This window comes from Biomphalaria glabrata, chromosome 12, assembly GCF_947242115.1.
Source record: "Biomphalaria glabrata chromosome 12, xgBioGlab47.1, whole genome shotgun sequence".
NCBI classification, from domain to species: domain Eukaryota; kingdom Metazoa; phylum Mollusca; class Gastropoda; family Planorbidae; genus Biomphalaria; species Biomphalaria glabrata.
In genome coordinates this window covers 18,522,630-18,540,477 of record NC_074722.1, presented here as the reverse complement: position 1 = coordinate 18,540,477, position 17,848 = coordinate 18,522,630, and the positions used below count along the sequence as shown (strand labels likewise).

The 17,848-nt window shown below is 34.9% G+C and overlaps 1 protein-coding gene across 2 annotated transcripts in view; it reads left to right on the top strand.

The window, feature by feature from the left end:
- The window catches only part of LOC129921914 (uncharacterized), a 28,917-nt gene extending 14,774 nt beyond the window's left edge, over positions 1 to 14,143 (top strand). For both annotated transcript variants that reach the window (XR_008773863.1, XM_056005185.1), the window contains exons 3-4: positions 12,443 to 12,525; positions 13,878 to 14,143. Coding sequence is in view for 1 of the 2 variants with exons in the window: in XM_056005185.1 (XP_055861160.1) it covers positions 12,443 to 12,525; positions 13,878 to 14,108 (314 nt within the window). In the remaining variant the exon portion in view is untranslated. The remainder of the gene's footprint in view (positions 1 to 12,442; positions 12,526 to 13,877) is intronic.
- The last annotated feature ends 3,705 nt before the right edge of the window (positions 14,144 to 17,848 follow it).

Here is a 17,848-nt window from a genome sequence, read left to right as displayed (position 1 = left end):
CCAGCTTGTCTTTGGACGACCCTTTCTTCGTGCTACCTCCACTGTACCTTGATGGATGACTTTTGACAGTGAGTCATGTCTTACAATACGACCAAAACATCTCAGCTTTCGTCTCTTCACAGTATTGAGGTGTTCTTCCTTTTTGCCAGCCAGAGTATTGACTTTTAAAAGTACAAACTCATTTGTCTTGTTTTCCTGATAACTGATACCCAGCAATTTTCTGTAGCATTTACTCTCAACGTCTTGGATTATTCTTTCAGCCTTAGCTTTGAGTGTCCAACGTTCACAACCATTGAAGAGACCACTAGCGAAGAATAAAGTTTTAATTTGATTTGGAAACTGCTTCTCTTTCAGATTTGTTATTGATTTGAAACTGTTTGCTCTAGTCAGTCTGGCTAGGTTTAAATGGGTTTTTATCTCTTTTCTTTTTATCATCATTTCTTGTTCTATTTGACTCTACGTATTTAAATGAGGAGTCAATTTCTTTTGTTTGGGCATTCAAAAGTATACAAAATCTCGCAAACAGACTTTTTCAGCACCGATTTCCATACCACCTGCTCTAGTTGCAGCATTCAATTTTGAAGTTACATTATGTACCTGGTCTGCATGTTCTCCAATGAGGTTTATGTCGTCTGCAAACCTGAGATTGGAAATAGTCCAGCCTTCTAGTTTGTTTTTACTCCAAATCTAATCCAGGAATAGGTTCATTCAAGAGCGCTGGACAGAGTAGACTAGGTGATGTTTTAATAAGTAAAGTAAGTAAGTTAGGGTTCAGGGTTTTATACATTTTTGGCTCATTTAGTCTTCTGTAGTGTCATTAAGTCTAGTGATTCTACCAATGGTGTTTCTCTATTTTATTTTGTTTTCTTGACATGGTTGTCTTCCTTTGTTGTCTTCTCAACTTTCTTAGATAAGAAATCTATTTTTAAAATACAATCTTATAAGGTTAATTAAAAAAAAATAATTGAAATGTTCAATCTCCAAACAATCTTATATAATAATTTATAATAACGTGATTGTCATTCTACTTAATATTTCACAATTTAGCTTTATAGATGGTCATTTGATACAAGTAACTGTAATTTTAATGGTGATTAAAATAAAACATTAATTGGTTTTTCTTTTTCATTTTATCGGGGTAATAAACTTTGTTGAGAAGTTTATTTTCTAACTGTGTACATTTGTTGAGAAGTTTATTTTCTAACTGTGTACATTTGTTGAGAAGTTTATTTTCTAACTGTGTACATTTGTTGAGAAGTTTATTTTCTAACTGTGTACATTAATGTCATCAGGAAGTTTGAAACAAACAAACAAACAACAAAAATGTGGAGAAAATTGAAAACAAAAATCATTCTTTTCATGTCGATTTAGAAACAACGAATTTTAACGATTTTCTTTAACAAACTTTTCAATTTGTGAATTCTAGTATCTGTTAGGTTGAATTGAACAGTCCGCTCTTTCCTTCTCACATTCTCTTTCTCAATCCACTTTTCTCTTTCTCTTGACTCCCTCCCCCCCCCCCTCCCACCCACGCGCTTGAATAGGAACAGTCCGTTATTTATCTCTTTGTCTCTCTTTTCATCTTTCTTTTATTATCGTTTCCTCTTTATCTCTACCTCTTCCTCTTCTCTTTCTACTTCTATCTCTCCCTCTCTACATCTCCCTCTCTCCATCTCTCCCTCTCTACATCTGTTTCTCTCCCTTTCCTTCTGTCCCTCTACTTCTTGCTTGTTTTAATGTCTCTACTCCCAAGTGTTAACTAAAGACAGATTGTAAAAAATAGAATCTACAAAGTTATGTTCAGGTTTTTACAAGTGGGACAGCAGACGAGTTTGAACTCACGTGACATTTATATCAAAGCATCGTTTTACTTACGCTTCTTTCGTTTTAAGTCTGGAGAATGGCATAGCCGCTGTGAGGTACCACGTGACTTGTGTGTGTGTCTGTCTCTCTTTAACGACTGTCAACATAGGTCAGTGACATTTCTCTTTCTAATAGCTCTTCTTTTGTTAAATATGCAATTTATGCGGTATAGCAAAGTCACACATACATCTTTGTTCAAGTCACACTTTGTTCAAGTCACACATACATCTTTGTGTAAGTCACACATACATCTTTGTTCAAGTCACACATACATCTTTGTTCAAGTCACACATACATCTTTGTGTAAGTCAAACATACATCTTTGTTCAAGTCACACATACATCTTTGTGTAAGTCAAACATACATCTTTGTGTAAGTTACTCAAACATCTTTGTGTGGGAAGCGTGGTCTGGAGAATATGTACGTTTGAACTTGGCTTGGCTTGAGATACATTTCAAACATTGTTTAATTTGTTTCAATACATTCAATGTGACGGCTTTAGATTAATACTTAATTTTATAGACTTTTCTGTGATGAACAAGTCAATGAGTGTTTTACTAAAAGACGATAGCTCCTTTGAACGTTAGAAGTCAATTTGAACAAAGTTTCTAGCAACTCACTCTGTCTGGTAAACAATTTGAACACGTTATTTCTCCCACACCCATTCTCGGATCAAGCTGAAACTTTACACAGCTATGTATTGGACCTAACAAAACATGATACAATTATAAAATTAACAAATTATGAAAGTAAGTATAGGTAATTATTTAAGTTTGTTTGATACTGTAAAAAAGAAAATAAATTATATATTATTGAAATATGTAGTCGTAAATGTGAAGTTCTCCTCTTTGATAACCTTCGTCTTTCAAAAATTATTTGTTTGTATATTTTGTTAGTTATCATCACATCCTTTGACGCATTGTGCTAGTTGACGAAGAGCCGTTGACGTACTAGTTAAACATTGAACCCTCACCACTTATGTGTGACTAATAGGGGGAAGTACTGTTGAACCTATAGGCATTTAAGACACTTGATGGACATATTGCATGTGATCAACTCTTCCCACGTATTTCCTGTCCTGGCATAGTCTCAGTGTCTTGTGTCTTCGTGCTAGGAAAAGTGCAGAGACTATAAAAAAACAACAACTAGACACATAAGACACAAATAGAGAGAGACGATCTGAGTTATCGATTGGAGATTGTAAATGAATACTAAATTCATAGGCTGAAAATACAGTGTGGATAAAAACAAAATAAATTTGATAAAAATAAGGAATAAGGTGTGTGTGTGTGTGTGTGTGCGCGCGTGTGTGTGTAGATCCGACAAGGAGGAACAAAGATTCTAGAATTAACTTTTGTACCGCTGAGACATCAAATACAACCATCTTACAAACACATTGACATCATTGAAACTATCAACAACTAGTATCCAACACCGATTACGCCCGTTGATTTGTACCCTGTGTATATGTTTATCCCTTTCTAACAGTAAAAACACATTTGTTTTTACAAAGCCATTATCTGGTCAAAAGTTGGGGCACATAATTGTGCATAATTATTTCTTTCACCTGACAAAAAAAATAAAAAAATTGGTAATTAATTATTTTGTTCGGTATCTCAAACAAGGGAGAGAAATTGTCCTTGACTGAAGTGATAGTTTAAAATGAATCTTTATAGATCGTCGTCTGAGTCTAAAGAACACAAATATGAAATAGACACAATAGATAACTATACAACCTTCAATGTTCATACGCTCTTCGCTAGCATAGTGGTTACCATGTCGTCTTGAGAAGCCTGAAAAGACATAAGCTCACGAGCGTGAATTCAGGTCGTTCACTTTTTTAAAATACATTTAAAGAACGATCACCCAGATACCCCTTACTTTCTCCCCCACCCCTTTCCAACTGGTCCAGTCACGTCATAGGATCATAGCGGAGTGAGTAATCAAAAAGCATGAAATTGCGCTTAAAAAAACAATCGGTAAAAATATTTCTAATCGTACAGAATTATTATTGTCAGTCTAAATCTATTACAAATTTAATTACATGACTGATCAAAACTAATTGATACACTTAATATTGTTTTTTTTTTTTTTAAACATTTTTTTTTATTTTACTTGTTCTCATCTACTGTCAAAAAAATAGGTAGGACACCCCCACTTTTTTTTTTTTTTTGTAATTGCATACTTCGCATCTTTCCAGTCTCTCACTCAGAGTTTTATCGCAGGAACCTCCCCGCACACTTTACATCTAATCGTTTCCAATGAAACGTCCCGCAGGATGCGTTCGATTCCCAAATCTACTTTCGGCATGTCAATTGTAGGATCTTTTACGTTCCATTCGAACGATCTCATTGATATCGCCCCCCCCACACACACACACCTTTTCTTTTCATGGAAATGTTTATTTGGCACAACGTTTAGAAGCGCTCTAGACTGTCGACTTGAAGGTCCATGAATCGAACCCTGCCCGCTGTCATCTTCCCGGAGCCTTGTTATTCTCATTTAATCTTTATTTATTCCTCTACCAGCCAAACCTAAACGGGGTGCGTGACATTAACGTAATACTAAAACCCCTAACTTCCTATAAAACAAAATCTTGTTACAATCTCACTGACTATTCTTCGGCTTCTCAAGTCAATGTTGACAAAGTTGATGGTCTTTATATTGCTTTTTGTAAAAAAAAAATGAAATACCCCTCGGAAAAGCTGTATTCAATCAAAGTAGATTAATATGTCTCATATTTACTGTGAGAATTTGTTTGGTCTTTAGTTTTAGATCTATTATACATTTCTATCTAGATCATTCCTTGTTACTGAAGATTGTAATTCAGAAAGAGAAACAATGCTTCTAGAGTCCAACTCCAAAATTGACTTTATCCTTGCTCCCACCACTTAAATAGTTTGTTGATGCAGCAAAACAATTTGTAAAAAAAAAAAAAAAAAAAAAAACACTGCGGAAAGTTGATTGAAAAGTTTGTTTCAATTTTCTTTAGCATACTAAAAAGAAAACTGGAGATTGGAAAAAATGACAGACATAGAGGCAGACATAGAGACAGACATAGAGACAGACATAATGACATAGTTATGTCATTTGAAAACTATATTGTATAACGCATCTTTCATGCTATAACATTCTCAGTACGCAATGATCAAATCTCATGTGTAGATCTGTGCTGAGAACTGAGAGAAAGCTTTTAAGCTCCCTTTAGGCGCTCAGTAAAGACAACTCTTCTCGAATAGGGATTCAAGCAAAGACAACTCATTTCGAATAGGGATTCCAACAAAGACAACTCATCTCGAATAGGGATTCAAAGACAACTCTTCTCGAATAGGGATTCAAGCAAAGACAACTCATCTCGAATAGGGATTCAAACCAATACAACTCTTCTCGAATAGGGATTCAAACAAAGACAACGCATCTCGAATAGGGATTCAAATAAAGACAACTTTTCTCGAATAGGGATTCCAACAAGGACAACTCATCTCGAATAGGGATTCCAACAAAGACAACTCATCTCGAATAGGGATTCCAACAAAGACAACTCTTCTCGAGTTGGAATTCAAACTTAAGACCCATTGATAAATCTTTTAGCAATTCATTTTGATACAACAGACTGAACAACAGAATCTGTCTTTATTATTCTAGATCTATATTTCTATTTTTAAACAATTTATCCTACACATCTCTAGATCTATGCACTATCTAGAACTTCTGAACACCATATTTCCCTCTATTAAACTTCCTGTATGATTCAGACTCTCAGATTGCTAAAACCCAGAATCTACTTTTTTAGTTCTCTTCAAGATCTATACCCATAGACATAAATAAATATAGACTTGAAGTAGGAAGTTATTTTTATTTGGGGGGAGTCAATATGTTTTATGTACTATATCTATGTGAAAAAAAAAATGGCGGCGATTGAGCTATAAATTCTAGGACTAACATTTCAGCCAATATATACCTTTGATCTTTAGTTTTGAAAAGTGCAAAACTGCCATATTCCCAATATTTTGTCTTTGTTTCATAATCATAGACATAGGCAAATATATATAGGTTTGTGATGTGAATCTACAAACTTATCTTTTCCCAAATATTTCCGATAATAATTTGTTCTTTATCGTCCAGTCTATATATATATGTCTATGTCTATACCTTTTTTTGTGTGTGTTTCCGGAGCGAGATTCTCTCAGATATTAATTTTATTCTAATTTATTTTTTGTTCCGCCAGCGAATTGATTTGTACAGTTTTCTTATTATCCCATTCCAATGGTTTCGTGTTTTGTTCCACACTCATCTTACACAATTAGAATTATACTGGAGGCAAGTCATTTTGAGTGAACAAAAGGGAAATTACTCGGTGTCTGATTTGGTTAGAAGAATATAAGATTTGTTATTGTAGCATCTGACAAACTCTATCAGTTTTGTCGTGGTAAAAATATAACAAATTGTAATAAATAATACGAGAAACAATCCATAACTTCAAGAAAGAATCAAAGCAGGTAGAATGCATCCTCTCAGGCCTAACTCAGACACTGTAGTGGACAAGTCGACACATCCAGAGCAGTCGACACATCCAGAGCAGTCGACACATCCAGAGCAGTCGACACATCCAGAGCAGTCGACACATCCAGAGCAGTCGACACATCCAGAGCAGTCGACACATCCAGAGCAGTCGACACATCCAGAGCAGTCGACACATCCAGAGCAGTCTATACACATTTTTACATGATCTTTTTTCGACTTTTTTGTCATGATTCTAGAGTTGGTCCTCTAGGACAGCTCATTAGATGTACTTTCTTTATTCTAGAGTTGGTCCTCTAGGACAGCTCATTATATGTACTTTCTTTATTCTAGAGTTGGTCCTCTAGGACAGCTCATTATATGTACTTTCTTTATTCTAGAGTTGGTCCTCTAGGACAGCTCATTATATGTACTTTCTTTATTCTAGAGTTGGTCCTCTAGGACAGCTCATTATATGTACTTTCTTTATTCTAGAGTTGGTCCTCTAGGACAGCTCATTATATGTACTTTCTTTATTCTAGAGTTGGTCCTCTAGGACAGCTCATTATATGTACTTTCTTATACGAATAAGCATACATTGTTACACTGCAAAAAATAATATAGAAAATAACTAGAATCATATAATAACTGATCCAGAAGAATAAGAGTTTCTGAATGTAGAAAATAACATCTGTTAATTTGAATGATTTTCCTTTGAACTAAAACGTAATAATGATTGCCCGAAACGATCTAGATTCTACTGAGTTTTTGAAAAACACAAACTCTACTTTTAGCGTCTTTCGAAAATATGTAGATCTTGGCTAGAGATGGGATTCTTTTAAAGTTCAGGTTCGGTTCGATTTTAGTTCGATTTTGGTTTGATAACGAGTAAAGTTTGGGTTCGGTTTGGTTCGGTCAGATCAAAAGTTCGGGTTCGGTTCGATATTATGTAATTAGGTAATAACAAAAAACAACAACTTGTTCTAATGCTTAAGTTAATTGATTAGATCAAACAGTGATGCCATACTCTATGCAATGAACGGTCCATTTTAATTTCCGACACCCGCGAGCCACATAACAGAAGGGAGGCACAAAAAACAACAACATTAAATAAACAATAAATACACTTATATAGAACTTACACTTCTTCATGAGATGAGGGAAGTTTATCTGAAACAAACTTTTGAAAATTCCTCTGCATGGTTGAGACACCAAGTCGAAGCACTAAATTTAAATGTTCGTCTGTGAGGCTATTACACAACATTGGTGTCACCCTTTTCTACCTGCAAAAATGAAGAATTACGATTCCTTATGTATCAGATATGTCGGTGGCATTAGAAATCATTTCGAACTCTGCTGCTCTATCTCTTCATCATCATCATCACTCCTTTGAGTTCCTTATGGAACATAGGGCCTCGACAAAAACACGCCACTCTCCACGGTCTCTTGCTAGCTTTTTGATGGTTTCCCAGCTCTTCCCGGTCTTCTCTGCTTCTTCAAGTACACTGCGTCACCATGTTCTTTTTGGTCTTCCTCTGCGTCTTGTTCCCTGGGGGTTCCACTCTAAGGCCTGTCTAGCTCTGTTGCTGGTATCTTTTCTAAGGGTGTGACCAATCCATCTCCACTTCCTCTCTAAGATCTGCACCTCTATAGTTTTCTGCCCACTCTTCTCCCACAGTTTGGTGTTTTCTACTCTATCTCTTAGTTAGGGCATTTTTTTTGTTGTCTAAAACTGGTGATGCATCATTAGCGCGTATTTAATATATCCCCAATTAATTCTTTGATTGAAACATTCTGTTCGTAAAAGTAATATCTACATACCTAAAGAATTTCATTATATGTTTTTTGTCTGTATTGATAAATGTATAATCATATAAATGTTTTTAATATTTATTAGTTTGATGTTACTAATGTATTGGTTTTCAACTGTGAAGACAAATAGAAGATAAATAAATTCATTTTGAACTTGGGGTGATACATATGATCAGTTTTCAAAGTTTCATGACATTAAAAAATGATTTTATAGATTTTATAGATTCTTGAAGAGTTTGTAACACCATGTACTTTATGCAGGTCAATATTTCCACTGTACTTAGATTGAATTTAAAAAAAATCAATTTTAACATAACGGTTAAATCTGAATCTCACACAACGGAGCATCAGTGTTCCTTTTTAGCATGAAAAACAGTATTGTATTCGCTTTCTTCCCTTGCCTCAGGGAGTTTACATAGTCGATTGAAACTGTTGCCCATATACACCTTGACATGAGATGGTTTGTAGTTTAATCTACTCTTTATTCTCAGCATTGGTAGATCAATACTTAGACTATTAGGTTTATAAAGTGACACATGACATCTATGATAATTTAACATTCTGGAGGTGAAATATTCACTTAAAAACCTTATCACAGCACTGCCTGCTTAGGCCATTGTTAGAAATCACAGCACTACCTGCTTAGGCCATTGTTAGAAATCACAGCACTGCCTGCTTAGGCCATTGTTAGAAATCACAGCACTGCCTGCTTAGGCCATTGTTAGAAATCCAATAATGTGTGTGTGTGGGGAGGGGGGAGTACGCTTACATTATAAAAAAATTACTCCATTTAAAATTGATGAATGATTTGATAGAAATGTAGTATATTAATAAATCTAAACTTTATTTATCCCGTTTTTAAATCCGTGACATCCTAAATTTTGTGCACTTTTACCTGTGTTACATCTTAAATTTTGTCCACCTTTACCTGTGTTACATCTTAAATTTTGTCCACCTTTACCTGTGTTACATCTTAAATTTTGTCCACCTTTACCTGTGTTACATCCTAAATTTTGTCCACTTTTACCTGTGTTACATCTTAAATTTTGTCCACTTTTACCTGTGTTACATCTTAAATTTTGTCCACCTTTACCTGTGTTACATCTTAAATTTTGTCCACCTTTACCTGTGTTACATCTTAAATTTTGTCCACTTTTACCTGTGTTACATCTAAAATTTTGTCCACTTTTACCTGTGTTACATCTTAAATTTTGTCCACTTTTACTTGTGTTACATCTTAAATTTTGTCCACCTTTACCTGTGTTACATATTAAATTTTGTCCACCTTTACCTGTGTTACATCTTAAATTTTGTCCACTTTTACCTGTGTTACATCTTAAATTTTGTCCACTTTTACCTGTGTTACATCTTAAATTTTGTCCACTTTTACTTGTGTTACATCTAAGATTTTGTCCACTTTTACCTGTGTTACATCTAAGATTTTGTCCACCTTTACCAGTGTTACATCTAAGATTTTGTCCATCTTTACTTGTGTTACATCTTAGATTTTCCCACCTTTCCTTGTTTTACATCTAAGATTTTGTCCACTTTTACTTGTGTTACATCTAAGATTTTGTCCACCTTTACCAGTGTTACATCTAAGATTTTGTCCATCTTTACTTGTGTTACATCTTAACATTTGTCCTTTTTAAGCCTGCGACTCTTTAATAATGACTTTATTGATGTTTGCGTTGTATATCTTTGTTGTCGTTTATCATCTGTTCTTCCAACTCCAATGGACAATTACGTCTTTAGCAAAGAGATGGGCGAATACGTTTTGAATGTGTGTATGTGTTGGTGTGTGGGGACGATGTGGTACAAGTGTGTTATCTTTTTGTTATAGAAAAGTATTTAAAATTTTACAGAAATGTGAAAATCCTTATGTAGATGTGGTCTAGATTTTCATCTATTGCGGATAACTTGAATGAAATTTTTTTTTTGGGTGCATCCGGTGTAGAGGATATTGAGAATCTTTGTAATTTGATAAGTGTACGATAATATTTTGCGCAATTTTATTTCTGTAAATTACTATAAAATAAACAATTTTACGCAATTTTGCTAGTAGCACAAATTAAGTTTAATTATTTAGTAGGCAATCCTAATCTTTCAAGGTGGTATTCTTTTAATTTTTCTTTAGGTTTACTTTTATCACCTCGATGTTAACCTTTTAGATTTGACATTATTTTATTTTATTTTAAGAATGTAAACAATTTTTTTTAATCTAAAGATACGCAAGATGTGATAGCTAAGATAAGACAACTAAGATAAGATAGCTGTGTTAAAAATGTAACCTGAAAAACTGTCACATCATTTTCTTTCTTGAAGCTATAACTATTTTTTTTAAGCTTTCATTTTCTCTCTCTCTCTCTCTCTTTCTCTAAGCTCTAGCTTCTATTAAGGCTATCCCCTTTATCTCGTTCTTGAAGCTAGAACTTATTTTACTTCCAATGATCACTTCTCTTTTCTATGGCATCTCTTTCTCTTACAATGGCATCCATGCCTAGATGACTGATGTTCTGATTATAGATGACTGATGTTCTGATCATAGATGACTGCTGTTCTGATTATAGATGACTGCTGTTCTGATTATAGATGACTGATGTTCTGATTATAGATGACTGATGTTCTAATCATAGATGACTGCTGTTCTGATTATAGATGACTGCTGTTCTGATTATAGATGACTGATGTTCTGATTATAGATGACTGCTGTTCTGATTATAGATGACTGATGTTCTGATCATAGATGACTGATGTTCTGATCATAGATGACTGCTGTTCTGATCATAGATGACTGATGTTCTGATCATAGATGACTGATGTTCTGATAATAGATGACTGATGTTCTGATCATAGATGACTGATGTTCTGATTATAGATGACTGATGTTCTGATCATAGATGACTGATGTTCTGATCATAGATGACTGATGTTCTGATTATAGATGACTAATGTTCTGATTATAGATGACTGATGTTTTGATCATAGATGACTGCTGTTCTGATTATAGATGACTGATGTTCTGATCATAGATGACTGCTGTTCTGATTATAGATGACTGATGTTCTGATTATAATGACTGCTGTTCTGATCATAGATGACTGCTGTTCTGATCATAGATGACTGCTGTTCTGATCATAGATGACTGCTGTTCTGATCATAGATGACTGCTGTTCTGATCATAGATGACTGCTGTTCTGATCATAGATGACTAATGTTCTGATCATAAATGACTAATGTTCTGATCATAGATGACTAATGTTCTAGTCATAGATGACTGCTGTTCTGATCATATATGACTAATATTTTGATCATAGATGACTGATATTCTGATCATAGATGACTAATGTTTTGATCATAGATGACTGCTGTTCTGATCATAGATGACTAATGTTTTGATCATAGATGACTGCTGTTCTGATCATAGATGACTAATATTTTGATCATAGATGACTGATGTTCTGATCATAGATGACTAATGTTTTGATCATAGATGACTGCTGTTCTGATCATAGATGACTAATGTTTTGATCATAGATGACTGCTGTTCTGATTATAGATGACTGCTGTTCTGATCATAGATGACTGATGTTCTGATTATAGATGACTAATGTTTTGATCATAGTTGACTAATGTTTTGATCATAGATGACTAATGTTTTGATCATAGATGACTAATGTTCTGATCATAGATTACTAATGTTTTGATCATAGATGACTGTTGTTTTGATCATAGATGACTAATGTTTTGATCATATTTGACTAATGTTTTGATCATAGATGACTAATGTTTTGATCATAGATGACTAATGTTTTGATCATAGATGACTAATGTTTTGATCATAGATGACTAATGTTTTGATCATAGATGACTAATGTTTTGATCATAGATGACTAATGTTTTGATCATAGATGACTAATGTTTTGATCATAGATGACTAATGTTTTGATCATAGATGACTAATGTTTTGATCATAGATGACTAATGTTTTGATCATAGATGACTAATGTTTTAATCATAATTGACTAATGTTTTGATCATATATGACTAATGTTTTGATCATAGATGACTAATGTTTTGATCATAGATGACTAATGTTTTGATCATAGATGACTAATGTTTTGATCATAGTTGACTAATGTTTTGATCATAGATGACTGATGTTCTGATCATAGATGACTAATGTTTTGATCATAGATGACTGATGTTCTGATCATAGATGACTAATGTTTTGATCATAAATGACTGATGTTCTGATGTTTTACAGATGCTAAGTTTCCTGGTCGAGATGTGGCTACAATACTGACCATGTTACTAGACACTAACCCAGCTGTCATTGAACCTATCCTGGTAAGCTCAGTGTGTGGAGTGTGGTGTTCAGTCGCTTCAACCGTATTTCAATTGTTCTAGTTCATAAATTATCGTGCAAATAAAAACAAATATAACCAATGAATAAATTCAATCATTTGATATTCAATCTACTATTTAATCAACTGACCAACAAAATAACTTTATCAGACAACATATATTTGATAACAATCAATTAATCAAACACTGTATTGAACAATTTAATATAAAAATCCTTTAAAAAAAGTCAAAGCTTTCTAAAAAGGAAGAACTGCGTCCTTAAAATTATATATGTCAATAGTGTACAATCTATTTCCCTTATTCAATATTAAACAAAATAATTAATTACCGATAATTAACTGACTAATTGAGTATTTTTGTTTATCGATTCATGTTTTGTTAGGTACAATACATTTTTTTTTTAAGTCTCAACTTGATCGGAGAATGTGCGAGGGAGAACTAGTATTTCAGGGGACTAAATCCCAAATATTTAGTCATATATGTGAATACTGAACAATGAGTTTCCCTTGTTGCTATTAAACAAAATAATGGATTACCAGTAATTAGATGTCTAATTGGTTACTTTTTGTTTTTATGGCTTCATGTCTTGTCTATGTCATTGAATAATTGTGCAAAATTTCAGCTTGATCCGAGAATGGGTGTCAGAGAAATAACGTGTACACCCTTTTGACCAGACAGACAGACAGAGTGAGTTGATATCAGCTTTGTAATAATACAACATTCAAATAATTTAAACAGCCCGCTTTTTCATTCCTATGAACATGTAGTCCCGTAACTTAATTTATCGATCCAATAAAAATAAATCAATCATGCATTCAATATTCTATTCAATCAAAAGATCTATGACATATAATTGTTAAGTCTCCGTTTTGAAAAGTGTTGTTTCTATTTATGTTTCTAGACGTAATCTTCTTTGATGCTCATTAGATACGAGTAAAATTTTGCAGCTTAACTATTTGTAAATGAAAATAAAAACTTTTTGTTTTGTCTGTATTTCGAACTATTTTTGTCTTATTCTCTCCCTCCTCCTTATTAGTAAAAAAAAAAGTAAAGTTCCCCTTTCAGACCTTGTGGTCTATGGTGCAGATGATGTAAAGGTCATCAGTTTCTGTGGCCTACGGTTAACAAGGGTGTCATGTAGCCAGCACAACGACCAACCGACTTTACCTTTCGCCAACTGTCACCAACCAATGTCATGTACCCAGTAGAGCTGGCTGGACTCAAAGGCGCCCAAAGATCCCGAAATTAAAAATTCCTTATTAGTAAAAATGTGAATTCTTTTTGTGTTCATTATTTGAAGTTACGTTACACTTATTTCTATTTACTTTCCACAGACTGAGTGGAAGAGATACACGAACTGTATCGGTCTAGTGGACACTGGCTACTTTAAGAGGTCCGAACTGTCAGGGCCAGAAGAGTTCAGTAGAAGCAAACCAAATGACCGCAAGGATACCAATGACGCCACTGAAGCTCACCAACAACTAACACGGACTCTGGAAGAGGTGGAGGGGGCTCCAGGTGTTCAATTGTTACAGATTTTAATGACTGTCTCTACGGAAATTTAAAATACATTGGAATCAAATAAAAGTTTACAAAATAACCATTTCATTGTTATTGACTTGTTATTCTTTTTTTTTAATGGAAAGAGAGATGCTCAAGTAGCATAAGCTACCTTAGAGATGCTCAAGTAGCATAGGCTACTTTAGAGATGCTTAAGTAGCATAGGCTACTTTAGAGATGCTCAAGTATAAAAGGCTACTTTAGAGATGCTTAAATAGGCTACTTTAGAGATACTCAAGTATAAAAGGCTACTTTAGAGATGCTCAAGTATAAAAGGCTACTTTAGAGATGCTCAAGTATAAAAGGCTACTTTAGAGATGCTTAAGTAGCATAGGCTACTTTAGAGATGCTCAAGTATAAAAGGCTACTTTAGAGATGCTCAAGTAGCATAGGCTACTTTAGAGATGCTTAAGTAGCATAGGCTACTTTAGAGATGCTCAAGTATAAAAGGCTACTTTAGAGATGCTTAAGTAGCATAGGCTACTTTAGAGATGCTTAAGTAGCATAGGCTACTTTAGAGATACTCAAGTATAAAAGGCTACTTTAGAGATGCTCAAGTATAAAAGGCTACTTTAGAGATGCTCAAGTATAAAAGGCTACTTTAGAGATGCTTAAGTAGCATAGGCTACTTTAGAGATGCTCAAGTATAAAAGGCTACTTTAGAGATGCTCAAGTATAAAAGGCTACTTTAGAGATGCTCAAGTATAAAAGGCTACTTTAGAGATGCTTAAGTAGCATAGGCTACTTTAGAGATGCTCAAGTATAAAAGGCTACTTTAGAGATGCTCAAGTAGCATAGGCTACTTTAGAGATGCTCAAGTAGCATAGGCTACTTTAGAGATGCTCAAGTATAAAAGGCTACTTTAGAGATGCTCAAGTAGCATAGGCTACTTTAGAGATGCTCAAGTAGCATATGCTACCTTTAGTTGTAAGTTAACAGGGCCGGATTTAGACTTGCTAAGGCCCTAAACTTTCTGGGATATGGCGCCCCCTTGGAATCAACATTGTCAAATGAGTTAACGATCCGTGGCACTATATTTGGGCTAAGCTATGGTCATTGTTGTCCATGGGTAAATTGAGCACTATAAGTTAAACCTGTTAACTATAACATTCAATAAGATTTTAATAGGAAGTAATCTAAAAAAGTTGGCACCATATAAAATTGTGGAATGGAAACAACAAACACATTTATTCTGTTTTTGAATATTTTCATCTGAAACAAAGAGAAACAAATAAATATTTTCTATAGAATAGACAAAAGTAAGATTAACTCCCTTTAAATTAAGCAAAAAATTGAGAAAATTCAAGCTAATTAATAGTAAAAAAAAAAGGGAGACTACTTAGTAAGGGAAGGGTGCATTCAGCATATTTTAACATATTTATTTGTTAGGTATGTTTTGTCATACTATCTACTTCTATTTTGTACACGACATAAATGTTTGTTTTAAAAGAGATAGCATCTGTTAAGTATACATATGTAATGGAATTTCATTTCAAAAACTATTAAGCTGTGTTTCATATTATACACGTGACATTTAGAAAGTTCCCCTTTCAGACCTTGCAATCTATGGGGCAGATGATGTTAAGGCCATCTGTTTCTATGGCCAACGGTGAACAAACAGGGTGTTATGTCGGCAGCACAACGACCAACCGCCAACTAAAGTCAGGTACCCATTAGAATTGGGTACCCTCAGGGTGGGGGGCCTGAAAATCCCGAAATTCAAAATGCCAGTTCTTCACCGAGATTTGAACCCAGGACCCCCGGTTCGGAAGCCGAGCGCTTAACCACTCAGCCACCGCGCCCCCAGTTGATGGACTAAAAATTGTATAACACTGTGGGCTTGAATGATTTCAATGTGTAATGCTCACATTTTTTAAATTTAGTCCATCAACATACTAATGAGGACAAATTCATCATCAGCATCATCATCAAACTCCATTAGAGTGAAGGCTTGAGAGGCTCAAATCCTCTCTTGCAGAAGCCCAGACCTGTCGAGACGGAGATCAGCAAGTCTGGGGCAGTTAAACAGAATATGAGGCACGTTTCCTCTTCTTCCCCGCAGCGGGGGCACCGTGAATCAAAATTTAGCCACAGCCGCGAGAAATATGAGCCAACAGGACAGTGGCCTGTCCTGCACTGTGCTATAATAGCTTGCTCAGGCCTGGACACACTCCACCACGGGGAAGTGCCGTCAGGGCGCCTCATGCACTCCCAGACTCCACGGGCTTTTTGGGACTTGTCCCAGCACTCAAACCACTTTTCCATTTCTGTTTTTTTGTATTATAGCCAGGGCTTGATGAAAGCTTACATCCTCATCAGTGAGTGGAATTTGCCCTCCCTGGTGGGCCAAAGAGTCTGCAATTGTGTTGCCAGTCACACCTATGTGACTCGGTACCCACTGCATAATTACAGGGGTGCCATAGCGTTGTTTAATGTTATGTGAAGCCATGATGACAGTGTTGATATTGGGGGGCCATGGTCGGGGGCTTTGCAAAGCCTGTAGTACAAATTTCGAGTCAGTGACCACAACAATCTGTGTTGCCCTCAAATGTCCCTCACAGAGTTGAGAGTCAATGACTTTTAAGGCTTCACAGACTGCCATGGTCTCCGCATCAAAACTGCAAACACTACCACATGGTCCAAAGATTTTGACTGTGTAAGAGCCAAGAAAGTTGATGTAGGCTCCATAGCCTGCTCTTCCATAATCTATTGATGCCGACCCATCAGTGTATGCAAAAATAGCACTGGTCGTTGGGCGACACCAAGGGGGAAGGGGATGAAAGCGTTGAATGTTTTGTCGGTTGGTGGAGAGGCCGGCTTCATCAGATAGTCTAGTGGTATGATGCATAAAAGACTGCATCTGGATACGTCTTCTGCATCTCCAACCATCCACTAGTTTTCTAGCTGGGAGGTATTCATCCAGCCTTTTATACCGCTCATAGCAGGTCAGTACTGACCTTTCCCTCCTAAGGTTAAGTGGACCTATATTAGCCATTATTTCAGCCGCATTTACTGGACTTGTCCTAAAGGTTCCACAGACAAATCTTAGTGCTTAGGCTTCATGTTATTAACACACAGATGTAGCTTTAATTCAGCACATTGTGTGAACATGACATTTGTCAGTTTCTGATGTTGGCACTTCTTCTGGTCATATTAGAACCCATTCATTTACTAATTAAAAGTGTACATACGTTTAAATAAGGATAAAGGCGTGACACTGCTCCACCCAATACACAACACAAGGTGCTCAAGATAAGAAAATAAAAACTTTTGATTTGAAAGCAGATTTAAAAAAAATATAAAGCTTTGAGCATTAAGTGTGTGTGTGTTTACCAACAAAACAATGCATAGCATTTACTATTAAAGCACATACAACAATGTATAGAAACAATATTAAATAATGAAAAAAAAAAGATTTTATTTTGTCCTTTTCTCGATAAATTAAAATAAAATGTATTGAATGGTTTCTAGACTTTGTCTTGTATTCAATCCAGATCATAGAAATTGAAAGGAAAATTAAAAAAAAAGAATTTAAGAGAAAGATAAACAGAAAGAGAAAAGAAAAAAAAAGAGATTTAATGAAATAATTACATCAATAATTCTTTCTACAATATTATTGACATAGACATAGACATAGATATAGAAATATGTCTGTGATTGTTGGCCTCAAGTTTCTTTGTTTTGTTTACTTCATTTCTTCTCATCTTATTTTCAATGCTCAACAGAAATAAAAAAACAACAGAAA